Source organism: Lissotriton vulgaris, chromosome 4_1 (assembly GCF_964263255.1).
Source record: "Lissotriton vulgaris chromosome 4_1, aLisVul1.2, whole genome shotgun sequence".
In the NCBI taxonomy this organism is placed as follows: Eukaryota; Metazoa; Chordata; class Amphibia; order Caudata; family Salamandridae; genus Lissotriton; species Lissotriton vulgaris.
Window position 1 is genome coordinate 63,820,389 of NC_141691.1, and position 17,864 is coordinate 63,838,252.

The 17,864-nt window shown below is 50.8% G+C and overlaps 1 protein-coding gene across 1 annotated transcript in view; it reads left to right on the top strand.

The window, feature by feature from the left end:
* Positions 1-17,864, top strand: part of LOC147718371 (phosphatidylinositol 3,4,5-trisphosphate 5-phosphatase 2-like) — a 447,492-nt gene that overhangs the window by 247,903 nt on the left and 181,725 nt on the right. Inside the window, exon 21 of the mRNA XM_086918327.1 lies at positions 7,493-7,581. Coding sequence (XP_086774453.1) covers positions 7,493-7,581 — 89 coding nt within the window. The remainder of the gene's footprint in view (positions 1-7,492; positions 7,582-17,864) is intronic.

The window sequence follows — 17,864 nt, forward strand, 5'->3', positions numbered from 1 at the left end:
AGGAGGTCACTCCTTGGCTGGTAACAGGGGGTCACTCCTTGGCTGGTAACAGGAAGTCACTCCTTGGCTGGTAATAGGAGGTCCCTCCTTAGCTGGTAACAGGAGGTCACTCCTTAGGCTGGTAACAGGAGGTCCCTCCTTGGCTGGTAACAGGAGGTCACTCCTCGGCTGGTAACAGGAGGTCACTCCTTGGCCGGTAACAGGAGGCCACTCCTTGGCTGGTAACAAGAGGTCCCTCCTTGGCTGGTAATGGGAGGTCACTCCTTGGCTGGTAACAGGAGGCCACTCCTTGGCTGGTAACAGGAGGTCACTCCATGGCTCGTAACAGGAGGGCACTCCTTGGCTGGTAACAGGAGGGCACTCCTTGGCTGGTAACAGGAGGCCACTCCTGGGCTGGTAACAGGAGGCCACTCCTTGGCTGGTAACAGGAGGGTACTCCTTGGCTGGTAACACGAGGGCACTCCTTGGCTGGTAACAGGAGATCCCTCCTTGGCTGGTAACAGGAGGGCACTCCTTGGCTGGTAACAGGAGGCCACTCCTTGGCTGGTAACAGGAGGCCGCTCCTTGGCTGGTAACAGGAGGTCGCTCCTTGGCTGGTAACAGGAGGCCACTCCTTTGCTGGTAACAGGAGGCCGCTCCTTGGCTGGTAACTGGAGGGTACTCCTTGGCTGGTAACACAAGGGCACTCCTTGGCTGGTAACAAGAGATCCCTCCTTGGCTGGTAACAGGAGGGCACTCCTTGGCTGGTAACCTGAGGCCACTCCTTGGCTGGTAACAATGGGTCACTCCTTGGCTGGTAACAGGAGGTCACTCCTTGGCTGGTAACAGGAGGTCACTCCTTGGCTGGTAACGGGAGGTCACTCCTTGGCTGGTAACAGGAGGTCACTCCTTGGCTGGTAACAGGAGGTCACTCCTTGGCTGGTTACAGAGGCCGCTCCTTGGCTGGTAACAGGAGGCCACTCCTTGGCTGGTAACAGGAGGGTACTCCTTGGCTGATAACACAAGGGCACTCCTTGGCTTGTAACAAGAGATCCCTCCTTAGCTGGTAAGAGGAGGGCACTACTTGGCTGGTAACAGGAGGCCAATCCTTGGATGGTAACAATGGGTCACTCCTTGGCTGGTAACAGGAGGTCACTCCTTGGCTGGTAACAGGAGGTCACTCCTTGGCTGGTAACGCGAGGGCACTCATTGGCTGGTAACAAGGGATCCCTCCTTGGCTGGTAACAGGAGGGCACTCCTTGGCTGGTAACCTGAGGCCACTCCTTGGCTGGTAACAATGGGTCACTCCTTAACTGGTAACAGGAGGTCACTCCTTGGCTGGTAACGGGAGGTCACTCCTTGGCTGGTAACGGGAGGTCACTCCTTGGCTGGTAACAGAAGGTCACTCCTTGGCTGGTAACAGGAGGTCATTCCTTGGCTGGTAACAGAGGCCGCTCCTTGGCTGGTAACAGGAGGGTACTCCTTGGCTGATAACACAAGGGCACTCCTTGGCTGGTAACAAGAGATCCCTCCTTGGCTGGTAAGAGGAGGGCACTACTTGGCTAGTAACAGGAGGCCACTCCTTGGATGGTAACAATGGGTCACTCCTTGGTTGGTAACAGGAGGTCACTCTTTGGCTGGTAACAGGAGGTCACTCCTTGGCTGGTAATGGGAGGTCACTCCTTGGCTGGTAACAGGAGGTCACTCCTTGGCTGGTAACAGGAGGTCACTCCTTGGCTGGTAACACAAGGGCACTCCTTGGGTGTAAACAGTAGACCACTCATTGGCTGGTAACAAGAGGCCCCTCCTTGGCTGGTAACGGGAGGTCACTCCTTGACTGGTAACAGGAGGTCACTCCTTGGCTGGTAACAGGAGGTCACTCCTTGGCTGGTAACAGGAGGTCACTCCTTGGCTGGTAACAGGAGGTCACTTCTTGGCTGGTAATGGGAGGTCACTCCTTGGCTGGTAACAGGAGGTCACTCCTTGGCTGGTAACAGGAGGTCACTCCTTGGCTGGTAACCGGAGGTCACTCCTTGGCAGGTAACAGGGGGTAACTTCTTGGCTGGTAACAGGAGGTCACTCCTTGGCTGGTAACAGGAGGTTACTCCTTGGCTGGTAACGGGAGGTCACTCCTTGGCTGGTAACAGGAGGTCACTCCTTGGCTGGATATCAGGAGGTCACTCCTTGGCTGGTAACAGAGGCCGCTCCTTGGCTGGTAACAGGAGGCCACTCCTTGGCTGGTAACAGGAGGGTACTCCTTGGCTGATAACACAAGGGCACTCCTTGGCTGGTAACAAGAGATCCCTCCTTAGCTGGTAAGAGGAGGGCACTACTTGGCTGGTAACAGGAGGCCACTCCTTGGATGGTAACAATGGGTCATTCCTTGGCTGGTAACAGGAGGTCACTCCTTGGCTGGTAACAGGAGGTCACTCCTTGGCTGGTAACGGGAGGGCACTCCTTGGCTGGTAACAAGGGATCCCTCCTTGGCTGGTAACAGGAGGGCACTCCTTGGCTGGTAACCTGAGGCCACTCCTTGGCTGGTAACAATGGGTCACTCCTTGGCTGGTAACAGGAGGTCACTCCTTGGCTGGTAACAGGAGGTCACTCCTTGGCTGGTAACAGGAGGTCACTCCTTGGCTGGTAACAGGAGGTCATTCCTTGGCTGGTAACGGGAGGTCACTCCTTGGCTGGTAAGAGGAGGGCACTACTTGGCTGGTAACATGAGGCCACTCCTTGGATGGTAACAATGGGTCACTCCTTGGCTGGTAACAGGAGGTCACTCTTTGGCTGGTAAAAGGAGGTCACTCCTTGGCTGGTAACGGGAGGTCACTCCTTGGCAGGTAACAGGAGGTCACTCCTTGGCTGGTAACACAAGGGCACTCCTTGGGTGTAAACAGTAGACCACTCATTGGCTGGTAACAAGAGGCCCCTCCTTGGCTGGTAACGGGAGGTCACTCCTTGGCTGGTAACAGGAGGTCACTCCTTGGCTGGTAACGGGAGGTCACTCCTTGGCTGGTAACAGGAGGTCACTCCTTGGCTGGTAACAGGAGGTCACTCCTTGGCTGGTTACAGAGGCCGCTCCTTGGCTGGTAACAGGAGGCCACTCCTTGGCTGGTAACAGGAGGGTACTCCTTGGCTGATAACACAAGGGCACTCCTTGGCTTGTAACAAGAGATCCCTCCTTAGCTGGTAAGAGGAGGGCACTACTTGGCTGGTAACAGGAGGCCAATCCTTGGATGGTAACAATGGGTCACTCCTTGGCTGGTAACAGGAGGTCACTCCTTGGCTGGTAACAGGAGGTCACTCCTTGGCTGGTAACGCGAGGGCACTCATTGGCTGGTAACAAGGGATCCCTCCTTGGCTGGTAACAGGAGGGCACTCCTTGGCTGGTAACCTGAGGCCACTCCTTGGCTGGTAACAATGGGTCACTCCTTAACTGGTAACAGGAGGTCACTCCTTGGCTGGTAACGGGAGGTCACTCCTTGGCTGGTAACGGGAGGTCACTCCTTGGCTGGTAACAGAAGGTCACTCCTTGGCTGGTAACAGGAGGTCATTCCTTGGCTGGTAACAGAGGCCGCTCCTTGGCTGGTAACAGGAGGGTACTCCTTGGCTGATAACACAAGGGCACTCCTTGGCTGGTAACAAGAGATCCCTCCTTGGCTGGTAAGAGGAGGGCACTACTTGGCTAGTAACAGGAGGCCACTCCTTGGATGGTAACAATGGGTCACTCCTTGGTTGGTAACAGGAGGTCACTCTTTGGCTGGTAACAGGAGGTCACTCCTTGGCTGGTAATGGGAGGTCACTCCTTGGCTGGTAACAGGAGGTCACTCCTTGGCTGGTAACAGGAGGTCACTCCTTGGCTGGTAACACAAGGGCACTCCTTGGGTGTAAACAGTAGACCACTCATTGGCTGGTAACAAGAGGCCCCTCCTTGGCTGGTAACGGGAGGTCACTCCTTGACTGGTAACAGGAGGTCACTCCTTGGCTGGTAACAGGAGGTCACTCCTTGGCTGGTAACAGGAGGTCACTCCTTGGCTGGTAACAGGAGGTCACTTCTTGGCTGGTAATGGGAGGTCACTCCTTGGCTGGTAACAGGAGGTCACTCCTTGGCTGGTAACAGGAGGTCACTCCTTGGCTGGTAACCGGAGGTCACTCCTTGGCAGGTAACAGGGGGTAACTTCTTGGCTGGTAACAGGAGGTCACTCCTTGGCTGGTAACAGGAGGTTACTCCTTGGCTGGTAACGGGAGGTCACTCCTTGGCTGGTAACAGGAGGTCACTCCTTGGCTGGATATCAGGAGGTCACTCCTTGGCTGGTAACAGAGGCCGCTCCTTGGCTGGTAACAGGAGGCCACTCCTTGGCTGGTAACAGGAGGGTACTCCTTGGCTGATAACACAAGGGCACTCCTTGGCTGGTAACAAGAGATCCCTCCTTAGCTGGTAAGAGGAGGGCACTACTTGGCTGGTAACAGGAGGCCACTCCTTGGATGGTAACAATGGGTCATTCCTTGGCTGGTAACAGGAGGTCACTCCTTGGCTGGTAACAGGAGGTCACTCCTTGGCTGGTAACGGGAGGGCACTCCTTGGCTGGTAACAAGGGATCCCTCCTTGGCTGGTAACAGGAGGGCACTCCTTGGCTGGTAACCTGAGGCCACTCCTTGGCTGGTAACAATGGGTCACTCCTTGGCTGGTAACAGGAGGTCACTCCTTGGCTGGTAACAGGAGGTCACTCCTTGGCTGGTAACAGGAGGTCACTCCTTGGCTGGTAACAGGAGGTCATTCCTTGGCTGGTAACGGGAGGTCACTCCTTGGCTGGTAAGAGGAGGGCACTACTTGGCTGGTAACATGAGGCCACTCCTTGGATGGTAACAATGGGTCACTCCTTGGCTGGTAACAGGAGGTCACTCTTTGGCTGGTAAAAGGAGGTCACTCCTTGGCTGGTAACGGGAGGTCACTCCTTGGCAGGTAACAGGAGGTCACTCCTTGGCTGGTAACACAAGGGCACTCCTTGGGTGTAAACAGTAGACCACTCATTGGCTGGTAACAAGAGGCCCCTCCTTGGCTGGTAACGGGAGGTCACTCCTTGGCTGGTAACAGGAGGTCACTCCTTGGCTGGTAACAGGAGGTCACTCCTTGGCTGGTAACAGGAGGTCACTTCTTGGCTGGTAACGGGAGGTCACTCCTTGGCTGGTAACAGGAGGTCACTCCTTGGCTGGTAACAGGAGGTCACTCCTTGGCTGGTAACAGGAGGTCACTCCTTGGCTGGTAACAGGGGGTCACTTCTTGGCTAGTAACAGAAAGCCACTCCTTGGGTGTAAACAGGAGACCACTCCTTGGCTGGTAACAAGAGGCCCCTCCTTGGCTGGTAACAGGAGGTCACTCCTTGGCTGGTAACAGGGGATCCCTCCTTGGCTGGTAACAGGGGGTCCCTCCTTGGCTGGTAACAGTAGGTCACTCCTTGGCTGGTAACAGGAGGGCACTCCTTGGCTGGTAACAGTAGGTCACTCCTTGGCTGGTAACAGGAGCACTCCTTGGCTGGTAACAGGAGGTCACTCCTTGGCGGGTAACAGGAGGTCACCCCTTGGCTGGTAACATGAGGTTACTCCTTGGCTGGTAACAAGAGGTCTCTCCTTGGCTGGAAACGGGAGGTCACTCCTTGGCTGGTAACAGGAGGTCACTCCGTGGCTGATAACAGGAGGTCACTCCTTGGCTGGTAACAAGAGGCTGTTTTCTTGGGAAACAAGCAGTGCACAAACACACCTGCGAGACACACCGTGCTTTGCATGTCCCTCACTGGTCCCTGCCTGTCACTTGAACCTCTGCCTGTTGTGCTCCCTGTGCTGTGACTTCAAGTCCAAAGTACCCTCTATGTTTGACACCTACTTCCATCTGTGCCTGACTGCCACTCGCCGCTCTGAAGGAGGCATAACTGCATAGCTCCAGTAGACACAAAATCCAAGGTGCCATTGCTGTCTCAAAGAGGTGGAACCCTGGGGAGCTTCTCTTCTCCAGAGACATCAGCAAAGTCATGGTCCTTAGCAACATCTTTTTGGTTGAGCCACAAATCATTAAAAATAAACACGACCAAAACTAAAATATATAGCATTCAAATAAATGATTAAAGGAATCCAAAAAAAGACAAACATGAGCCATGCAGTCACTATCCGCGTTGTCAAATACAGCATAAGCCAGGGCGAGGCACCTTAGCACAATCCTGCGTGGAGCTGCACAGCAGGAAATGTAAACAGACCCCACAGGTGTTCCAACCGCTCATCATCCTAACAGAATCGCCCTTAAATGTGAGATTTCCAGCTCTGGCCAAAGCTGGGCTAGGGTTTGTCTGATCTTTGTCTCTATTACAGGAGATGATCCTATGGGTGACCCTTCGAGACACCACGCGGTCTATCCCGGCAACAACATTGGCAAGAGAAGGGCACCCTCAGGTCCATCATGGCAAACAGCATCAGCAGGGAAAAGCCACTAAGGTGTAAACCATCCTCAGGGGGGAAGCTTGCGTGGCGGGACAGACTCCAAACCCCTCATTAGCAACCTGGTGATGCGTAACCCGGAGTACTGCGCGAGCCTCCGCATAGGACATGACAGTATTTTATCATAGGGGGACTCCTGTGCTTTACTCCCCCCACCCCACTTCCCCCTGATTCTGGAGTTAGTTGGGGGCCTAATCTTCTGGTTTTACAGATTTTATAAACCAAGATGGAAACTCACTTGTATCCCTGTCTGTTGTTGCTGGGAATTGAAAAAAACAGAAAGTGTGTCTTGATTACTCTTCCACCATACTTGAATAAAACCTTCCTGGCTAAAGGGTGTGCAGAATGATCTAAGGAAATTGTATAAAGGCTTAAAAACTCCTCTGTTGGAAGCCAGGCTCTCCACTCCTTCCAGTTTCCTATTTATTTACTTTTCCGATCCCCCTCATATCCACTGAGCAGGAAACCTATTTCACTTTGGCCTTTGTCAATGAGGGTGATCAGGACCTGCATGGATCCATAGTTCTGAGCAAGAAGAACTGAGCTTCCTTCTCAGGGCCACAAAGAGCTTCTCTACTCATTGGGAGGCAGAAGGACCCATCAAATCTCTGTAGGATCTACAATAGTCTGAGAGGTCTTGTGAATCCTCTAAAATACGTTGAACCATCACAAATATCCTGGAATTTAATGATTCAGTGTATATTTGGCTAATACGTCACTATTTAATTGCAGCTGAGATGGTTCAACCCAGTAATCAATCTCCTCTTTCCCACCAGGACCACCACCTTGTGTTCAGAGTTGGAAAGAAGGTTTGAGAGTCCAATCACCCTGAACTCTTGCAGTGATTTGAAGCTGGGGGAAGCTTAACCCAGCCCAAAGTTTGAATTTCAGAATGAGTTCTCCAAAGACCGCGGTCTACCTTGCTTCATGTCTTCCTTTCGCCTTCAAATCTCTTTACTCCTCTTTTAAGTGCTCCCATTCTCTCTCCCTCCCTTTGACTCACTGTTCTTGGAATTGCATTCTCCAGAGTACCAGAAGAGTGGGGAGAACTCGTCGCAGAGCAGCGAGGTGTCCGGGTTCCTGAAGCTTGGCTGGTCGGGGAAGCACCTTCCGCTGGTAAGGAGTGAGTCTGAGTGGGGAGGAGATGAAAACAAATGTATCTAAGAGGAATGTAGGTGAGAGTGTGTGTGCATGCGTGTTTGTGCTTTTTAAGGTCACTGAGAATTAGGGTTTAACTCAGTTACTTCTTGATCTGGTTGCTTTGCTTGGGCGAAGGTTGGCACTTCAAGCACTGAATGTCTCTTTTTTGGCACTCTGGCTTACCCTATGCCCAACTCCTAGTGCTCTTTTGTTAGTTGAATGTTTCTACAGAGGGGGGGGGGGAGGACTGTACATCTCCTTAGTAAGCTTTTTAGCAATTGTTGAGGCAGGCAAGCAAAGGTCCTGTTGCCGTCATTCAACCTGCCAGTAGGCTGTCGGGCTGCGAATGACACTTTTCAGTCATGCGAGGATGGGGTTAAAGTAAACCTTTTCTCCTCCATAGCACAAAAAGGCAGATAGAAGAAAGCCTTGGAAGAGGGTTGAATTGCCACCCTGTGGTCTGGACCTACTGGAAAGTAGGGGCTGATCAAGAACAGGCTTCAGCGCTGCCGGACAGTGCAGGACGCCGACTCGCCTGTCGCTCGCAGGCATCTCAAGGGCCTTGTTAACATGGGATTATTCTCCAAGTAGGATCACCTGTGAGAGTAACCCGGTGCTGGAGCACAAAGGTAGGCCAGGGGGTGCTCCTAGTTAAACAGCCAGGTCTTCAGTTTCTAGGGAAATTAAGAAGTGGAGTAGCAGTTTGGATGTGCTGAGGAAGTTTGTCCCGGTTCTTGGCGGCCTTTCTCCCATTTGCTTGGGCATAATTGCGCACAAAAGTTATTTATTTTGCTAACTTGAAAAATTCACATCTCGAAAAGTACTTACTGTAGAACAAAGTTCTTGGTCTGAAAAATGACACAAAAATTGGTGTTATTTTTATTGATTGGTCTCAGATTTATTCTTTAAGTGTGTGCCTCATTTATTGCCTCTGTGAGTACAACATATGCTTAACACTGATAAGCCTAACTGCTCGCACACACTACCACAAATAGTGTTTGTATTATCCACTTTTGCCTCTGTGTACCTATCTGTCTCTCACTGGACTCTCTGCACGGTGTGCTTACTTTTAATGCGCTATATAGAGAGCCAGCTTACTACAATCTCCTTCCCAAGTCCACTTTTAAATTTACGTAGACTAGCTAAAAGGCCATCTTTTTGATATTTTTTGGGAGGAGTTTTATATAGCGCAAACTCAACCCTAAGGTATCGGAGCACTTAACATGAGCTCCAGTTGCCTCAGTTGCCTCAGAGAGAGACACATTTATTTGTTAGGCACGGAGAGATTACGTGATTTGCCCGAAAGCTCAGGATGTTGAGTGTCCCTGCCGAGACTCGAACCCAGTTCCCCAGCTTCACGGGCTCACAGCTCTAGCCGTTAGGCCACATCTTTGGTAAGGGCCATCTTGAGGGGTGTGTCGCAGTGGGGTTGATCCTTTGATGTAGTCTCAGTGTTTTGCTGCTCCATGACAGCGGTGGTGAAAAAGACAGTTGTACTTTTCTGAGCTTGCTTCTTTGATGGCATGAGCCACACCTATTGCTATTTGTTGGACTTGGCCCTTCTGGCAGGTTCACCCCTGAACTTTTTGCCTAGTGATTTCTGATCTTTGCGCACTTTGACACTGTGGGGCAGTGTAAAGTGCGTCCTCTCCCTGAGTGCGTGTGTGAGATTGGCCTGCTCTCCCATAGGAATGCATGGGGAATGTCTGTGTCCCTGGTAGTTCCTGATGCGTGAGGCGTGCATGGTCAAGTTTGGTATGTGCGAACTCGTGAGAGTGAATGCTGCGCAATGGTATGTGCGGCGTGTAGGTGTCTTGTGCGGAAGCTCCACTTCTAGACATGGCTGTGTATGTGCTGTGAAGGTGCTGGCGTGTGATTGGCTGGAGCTGGCTGGGATGCCAGGCTCCAGGAAGTCTGTGTGGGTCTGCCCCGGTGGTGAATGGAGAGATTAGCATGCTGATGTGAGGGAGGGGCTGCGCCTGTGTCCTGAATGAGGCTGGGTTTCCCCCACACAATGCTGGCTCCGCCCCCTGTGGTGCGACTGATGACCCTAGCCTGCCTGATGAATGAAAGGGGTGGTTGAGTCATCAACAGTGCTCACAGACCAGCTGCGACTGGTTATGCCCCCACCCTGCACCTACAGACAAAGGAAAAGGTGTATAAAAGAGGGGCTGTGACCCCATGAAAATGTTCTTGTTCTCAACTTGAATCTGACCAGGGGCATGCTGCTGCTGCGGCCCGGGGAAGGCTTGCCTCCCTGGGCCCTGCCCAGCCCCTGGACTCGTGAAGGACTTTTGCTGGACTGTTGGCTCCTCTTGTGCCTGGGGGCCCTGGATTTCTTCCCTAAAGCGCCTGGGAGCGCTTGTTCTTTGCTCTAGCGCCTGGGAGCGCTGGATTGCCTAATAAGCGCTTGGGAGCACTTCCTGTCTGCTGCAGCACGCTGAGAGCGCTTTTACTTGTCCAGCCGGTGCCCACCCGGCATTTGTGGAGTTCTGTTGCACTCGTTGTGTGGTTACGAGTGCCCACCTCGCTTTATGGTTATTTTAAAGCCGGTGCCCACCCGGCATTGCCCCGCTTATTTAATTATTTAAAGTCGGGTGCCACCCCGATTATGGCCGCATCTTGATTTTTCACTTCGAGGGTGCCACCCCTCAGTTATGCCCAAGTGTTCACCGCCGCGGCCCGAGTGCCACAAAACAGGAAGCCAGGCACTACGGTGCCTGACGCGGGGCGGGACTTCCGGTTTTGGAGGGAAGTCCCGCCCGCCGCCGCGCCACGATTGGCTGCCCGCTGCCGCCGGGAAAGAAGAGAGTCGCGGCTGTTTTTGAGCACCGGGGCAGGCAGGAGCCTACTCTGCGCCCTGGTGCACTCGCCCCAAGCCAAGGGAGAAGAGGCAAAGTCCGGCCGCAGCCCAGCAGCGGAGAGCCGCGAGAGGAGACGCCGCCTCCCACACAGCCGGTGAGTGCAGGCGTCCCCGTGGGCCGTTCCTCTGACCCCCCCCTGGTTCTGAGTCCCCGAGGGGGTTCTTGGGGGCACTTGATTATTTCAGGGCCGCGGAGGCTCCAACGTGTGGGGCCTATTTGTTTGAGAGCCACGAGACTTCCAGGGGCATTTTGGCACCACGAGTCCCCAGAGAAGGGACGCCATCATACCTGGGGTATTGATTTGTTTATTAGGAGCCCGAGAGGCTCCGGGGCAAACCTTGTGTTTGAGCCCCCCGAGCGGGGCTCCTACGTTGTTCCATGGCATTTCCTCGAGCCCACGAGGCTCCCCGCCCAAATCTGTGACGAGCCCCGAGAGGCTCCAACATCCCGGGGGCATATTAGTTCAGAGCCTGAGAGGCTCAGGCGCCACAAGTATCTTTGAGAGCCCAGAGAGGCTCAGGGGCCATTTGTTTATTCAGAGCCTGCGAGGCTCCCACGTTGGCCCATCCTTGCTTGCACCGGTTGCCCAGCACTTTGTGGGCAACTGCCACGTTTAGGCCCCCTGACTTTGGACACAGGGCGTCCTAGCCCTAGAGAGGCCAGTTGGCCTAGGGACTGCCACAGGTGGTGGCTAATGTGATTTTTGCGCTATTGTGTTGTCCTGCACCGCTGAATGTGTTGTTGATGCATCATGTGCCTTGCTCCTTACACCGCTGAACGTGTGTTGATGCGTCATGTGTTTTGTCCCCAGGTCTATACCCCTAAATGTATGGTGATATTTAGTTGGTTGTTCTTGCTAGTACAGGTGGTGCTAGTGAGGTCCTGGTTCCCTGCGTGACCTGTTCCTAAGGTGGTTAGGATTGCGTAGGGAGTACTTACCTGATTACCAGTAGTTACTTGTGTTGTGCTACAGTGATTTTCTGTTATGTGCTAAGTGATATTCCAAGGGCTTGATACTGAGCTCGCCCCCTGACCAGAGTCCCAGGACCAGTGGACTCTATTGTGCCTGCCCTGACAAATTGCTGGGACTTGTCTGATCTCTCTTGGGCCCCTGGGGCCTCGCTGAAATGTGCCTCGCTCATTCCCCTCGGCAGCTCGTGCACGGCAGCCCGTCCAAGCCTCGAGCAGCACCGCTCTCCCCTGAGCCGCGCCGCTTCGCTGGGTCGCCTGCATCCTGCCTTCCCCTCCTCTTCTGAGCCGCACACATTGATCGCCCCAGAAAAACGCTTGTACCTTGCCGGTGGCCTGCTCAAGCCTCGAGCCGCTCCACTCTCCCCTGAGTCGTGCCGCTTCGCTGGGCCGCCCGCTCAAGTTTACTAAGGAGGTCACTCGCGTTATCCCTGCAACCAGGTCGGGAGGTACTGTCCGTTAGGCTCTATGTTTAAGTTCTAGGCCTACAAGTATTGTATTCTAAGTTCTAAAAGTGCTGATTCCTGACAGTGGTCCAAGTGGCCCTGTCTTGTACATATCCCTTGTAAATTCTGCCCGTGCCTCTGGCACATTGTAAAGTGTGTGTTTTTATCTAATGTGTTTTGGTGTAATACAAAGGCTATTTTTATATATAACCTTGTGTGGAGTTTCCTTTGTGGTGGGCCTTGGGTGTTGTTGCTGGGGTGCGTGCGCAAATACTTAACTCATATCGCCTCCAAGTTTAGCCTTGCTGCTCGCGCCACATTACCTAGAGGGTGAGTAGGGGTTATCTTGGTGTGTAACTAGATTATGGCAACATTCTGTTCCTTGGGGCAACCGAGGGCAGCATAGGTCGCCTACAAGTCATACAGAACTCCGCCGCCAGACTGGTGCTAAGAAGACCCAGGAGAGCCAGCTCGAAAATGGCGCTGGATGCGCTTCATTGGCTGCCTGTGAAGAAGCGTGTGCTATTTAAGTGCCTTCTCTTCTGTCACCGTATTGTCTGGGATAAGTCACCGACATACCTGAAGGATCTAGTCAGCCGATATGAACCTACTAGGATCCTCTGTTCAGAGGGTACCGGACTGTTGACAGTCCCCAGGATTAGGAAGGCTAGAATGGGTGGACGCTCCTTCGCGCTCCAAGCAGCTCAACAATGGAACAAACTCCCTCCTGTGCTGAGATTGGAGAGCAATGAATTGCGGTTTAGGGCTTTGCTTAAAACACATCTATATTCTGCTTAGTGCCTGGGCTTTTATGCTGCTTCACTGATAGCTTCAGCGCGGGGACACGCCGTGATGGCGTTACTGAGCGCTCTATAAGCTCTTTATTATTATTATTATAACTCCCTTGCCCTGACTTAGGAGTGGTGGTCTCTGACTGACTTTGGCGAAAGCCCTGGCCAGCCAGGGATCCCATTTCTAACACTATTCCACTGGTCTCTTTACGAGATGAGCATCCAAAGAGTCACCTGTGAAGCGAGGGCTTGCGTCTCACAGGTAATGGTATCGCTCAGTGACTCTAGCAAAACTACACTGATGCCCGCAAAATTCTCTAGATAGGACTTTACAGTCTGGACTACTTTCCCTGCTCGCGACGCAGCGGACTGCACTCGTGACACGTCTCTCGGTGAGCACATACCACTTGACACGTTGGCCGGGTTAGATAGATCAAGACTATTCATATCTTTAAATGATGCACCCCAGTTTGTCAGACGCCATGAAGTAAGGCGCTACTATAGTATATCACAGCAGGTGGTATCACAGGTTTGTCATTAAGCTAGATGTAGCGCAAGTACTATAAGTTCACTTTCATTCAATCAGGTTTTTGGGTTGCTGCTGGGGCTAAGAGAGTCAATCGGGAATGCAGTCCCCGTAGAGTCTCTAGCACTGAAGTACTATGCTACCTTCTACCTCTCAATTCCTGGGCACATTTCTTTTATTTTTTATTATACACCCATACATTTAAGATAACGTAGTACATTAGGCCTATACTATGAAATATACACAATGGCTCTTATAAATAGTATTATTAGAATAAAGGGAGGAATATCATATATATTATAAATACTATAAATACTGTAAGTGCTTAAAAAAGTGAGATAGAAAAAAACGAATGGTAGCATTTCCTAATTATATACATTGAGTTGATATACACATGGTTTAGGATACTTCCCAAAGGCCGCCACTTCTTATCCCACCAGGGCACACCACGTTCTTTCTCCACCTTACGATAGGTGACCGAATTGCCCGCTCGAGGTTTCTAGCTTCCCTACCCCTGCATGCATATAGTGCGGTCTCTTGATTATATACCCCCAAGAGGAGTGCTAGCCATATTTGAAAGGTGGGGGGATCAGCATCCTTCCATTTTGCTGGGATTATTATCCTAAAAACAGCTGTGCCAATAAATATAAAATATTTCTCTGTGGTATCCAGGCCAATAGAGCTATCATAGCCCATGAGCATCGGGGTGGGGGATACGTTAATCCTGCGACCTAATAGTCCCTCCCAAAAGCTCACCACCTTGTTCTGGAGAGAAAGCAGCCTGTCCGGGGCACATTTCAGTGTGTCCCGTACAGTGGACCTACCGGTATTGTTTCAACGCTTCTCCCTCAGTGCTGCGACACACCCCGGGGACAGCCCACTGAGGATCATCTTCCGCACCACTGTGCAGTGAACATCAGGTTAAATTCACTGCAGTTCTGCTTCATGGGCTGAGTGTGGATGCCGCCATTTTGAAAGCAACGTGTAACCTAAGCAGATCACTGTGGCTACAGCAGCTTTCCATCTCCCAAGTGGCAGCCAGATTCTGGGGCAATGGGGCAACTCGTCGCTGCTTTCCTTCGGAGTGCATACCGGACTGATGTTTGATTGGTCCCTTTATGCTAATGGACAATGCCAATCCCGGAGCTATATGCGCCGCCAAGCAGAGTCACGCAATCATTACTTTTTATACAATCATGCATACTAGAGATAATGACTTTTATGAGAGTTTTTTTAAAAGTTGTGTTACCACATCATAGCTCATTCGTGATATGCCATCAAGAGTGTGGTGTCATATTGGGAGCCAGAGAATAGGGCTCACAAGCAGCAAGGCAATGCTGGGAGACTGACTCACTAGCCGGTCAGCGTGATGTGCTCGGGCCGCAGATGCCGTAATCAGATCAAGAGTGTGGTGTCTTGTTTCACAATCCAAATTTCCAAAAGGATGAAGAAAGGCTAGAGATAGTCCAAAGCCATATATGTGAGTCATCTTTTAAGGAGATATTTAAAAGTTGTGAGTATAGACACAAAGGAGATATCTCCCTGAGGGTTGTGAGAGAAAACTTTTTAGGGGTTGTAGGGATTCAGAAGTAATGGAAATCTTATATGGGGTTTGTAGTCTTCATCTTTTTAGGTCTATATATGAATATCTGTGTACCCAACATCCTCTTTACAAGTCCCATCTAGATAGAGTGCACACGAGCACCCAACAGAGCGTTGCTGTTTGTGATTTTAAATGTGTATTTTGAAAAGAAAATTCTGTCTTAAAAATGTACATTGGCAACGTCTATGGCAGTAAGTGTGTTTCACATGTCAGTGTATCAATCAATCAATGTTTTTGTAGAGCACACTACTCACCTGTTAGAGTCTCAAGGCGCTGGGGGGGATTGTGTGCAGCTCCGTTGGGTCATTCGAAGAGCCAGGACTTGAGGTCTTTCCTGAATTAGTGCAGTGTCGGGCTTCACCGGAGGTGGAGGGGGAGCTGGTTCCATGTCTTGGCTGCGAGGTAGGAGAAGGACTTTCCACCCGCTCTGTTCCTGTTGAAGCGAGGGATGATGGCTGGGGAGAGGTCGGCTGATCAGAGGTTTCTCTTGGGTGCGTGGAAAGCGAGACGGTTGTTGAGGTATTGAGGTCTGATGTTGTGGAGGCCTTGTATGCATGCGTGAGCAGCTTGAAAATTATCCTTCTTTCGATGGGGAGCCTGGGGAGCATGCGCTGGCTCTAGCGAGACCTAAAAAGCACCTAAATTACTCCAGGGCAGATCACTTTTTAGGTTAGGTGAAATTAATTAATTTGCTCAGACCATATTATGTTAAGCCGATGCAGGGACTTGTACCTGGTTACCCAGTTCCAAAGTCGGCAGCTCTGACCGTGACGCCACATCCTGCCCTCAGGGTTATGCAACAAGAATATATTTGTTTCATTGCATTGTGCCTACTGTTTAACCCACGCAACGATGCCCGGGCGTGTTAAGCCACGCACAAAGATTTTTATGTGACAAGGGAAAAGAGTTCGGGATAGACCCCATCCTTGCAAAATCCCCTGCAGCCACTGACTGGGCAAAGGCCCTTAAACATTCACATTTCAGAGACGTTTACTTTGTGCTTCATCACGAAGTGTCTGGAAAGACTGAGTCTGGGTGGATGTTTTAATGTGTTTCTCAACCTAGCCTTTCCTTTGGGTGAATGTTTTATTCCTGAGCTCCTCTCTGACGGTGTTGAAGCTGCACAAAACCAAGCCACTGGCAATTCAGATGAGAGCAGATCGAAAAAGAAAACATTTATCCAGCTGAAAGACCGTCCCCGGTGGGCCCCTTTTAACTTGCGTACAACCCTTCGCATTTCATGCTTCGAGTATGTCAGAAGAGAGCTCAGAACGAGACCCCCTCAGCAGCATTGTGCACCCTGTGTCTCTGGCACGTGCTCCCAATACAGGCGCTTTGTTTTGATTGGTTCTCATTACTGAAACAGTGGGAGGACAACACGAGTGCATACGCCGTCCTTTCCTTCAAATTCTATAATGGGGTTCCCCCTTCGCTTAACTTCCATTCTTTACCTGGCGCATCGGTACAATGGTAAGACACAGACACCCCAGGAGCTTGAAACAACTGCCACAATACACACGTTTGAAACAAATAAATGCGTGCTTCACCATATTAAAACAACTATGGGCCAACATGTCTGCAAAGAATTCTAGGGAGGTCACACGCATATGTCGCTGCTGCAGGCCAGGTCCCCCTTCTACCACGTCATTGGTGTTTCAATGGAACATCGAATATTTCATTCCTTCGTCCCAGAGGCCGAAAGGTGTCTATGTTTATTGAACATCGTTGAGTGATATTCTCTTTGGTTAACAGTGAAATTAAATAAAGTGGCACGACCTTTAGGTCATGGCCTTGTCATTCTGAATGTTTGTATAACATGAATGAATATACCTGTGGACACCCATCACTAAAGTTTGCATACTCTTAGATTTTGCTTGTAGCCTGATTAAGAATCACCCTTCCACATTCGTGATAAACGTTTGCACTGTTATGCGTGTAGTCCGTGGATTCGATTTGACAAGCGCCCGTCAACAATATCTACAACATACAGAAATACAAAGCATCGTGGTCACCGGGTAGTGAGTGTTCTCCTTGTCTCCATGGAAAATGTATATTTTTTTTAAAAAATTCTCGGGGAGATTGTTCTCAAGCGGGGAGCTTGTTTTGAGTTCTACCAAATCTAAAGTATATTTTATTAGTTTTTACCGCTTGAAACTGTATATCTTCTAATCTGATTCCCTTCCACGGAACTGCATCTTTTCTACCGGAACACCAGATAAATGGTTTTTTTTTTACACGTATCTAATGAACGCAGTTTGTGATTTTTTTCATGAGGGAGTCAGGTGTAAGTGTCTTTCTTGGAGGAGGAGAAATGCTTTACTTATTTCTAATACAATACAGCCCCAGTGCCTTTTTTGTGGACGCTAAAAACGTGGCTCCACATTTCCAGAGCACTCATCTTGTTCCATCAATAGGAATGGGTGGTGTGCACATTCCACTTAGTGGCGCGACAAGGGTGTTGTGACACTTAATGCAAGCAAATCAAATTCCTGCGTCCCCTGTTGGTTAACAATACACAGCCTTAAGTGATGTGCATTGAACCCCTCACACATCTGTGCCCAGTGCACTGCACCTGCTGCACCAGTAACAGACACACCCCTGACAAACCCGCCCAAATCAACTGTGCACCCCTCAAACCCAGCTGCCCATGAACCCTGGAAAGGTGTTTATATTTCTGTAATGTGTTTTTTGCCTTTCTGTGTGAAGACAAGAAATAATTCGCTCCTCGAATGGGATTCCTTGCCAAGGAGCAGCCCAGAGTTCAGGAAGGGTGCAGTGTATTGAAAACCATCTGCTGACTTGATCAGGCCACTGTTTCCCCATCTTCCCCCCCTCAGCAGAAACAATCACGGTAATTTAATTTGTCCATACTCTAATTATATTTCGCGGAAAAAAAAAGTAAGATCTCCAATCTTCCATGTCTCCATACAAGAAATGGGTCATTTTTCACCATCTGTAATTTGCAGGAGTGGACCGGGTAGCTTGACACAGCCCCCCCTTAAAGGAAATGAAGAAAAAAATCTAATTAGTTACTCGTATTCATGCTATTAAAGGTTGTTA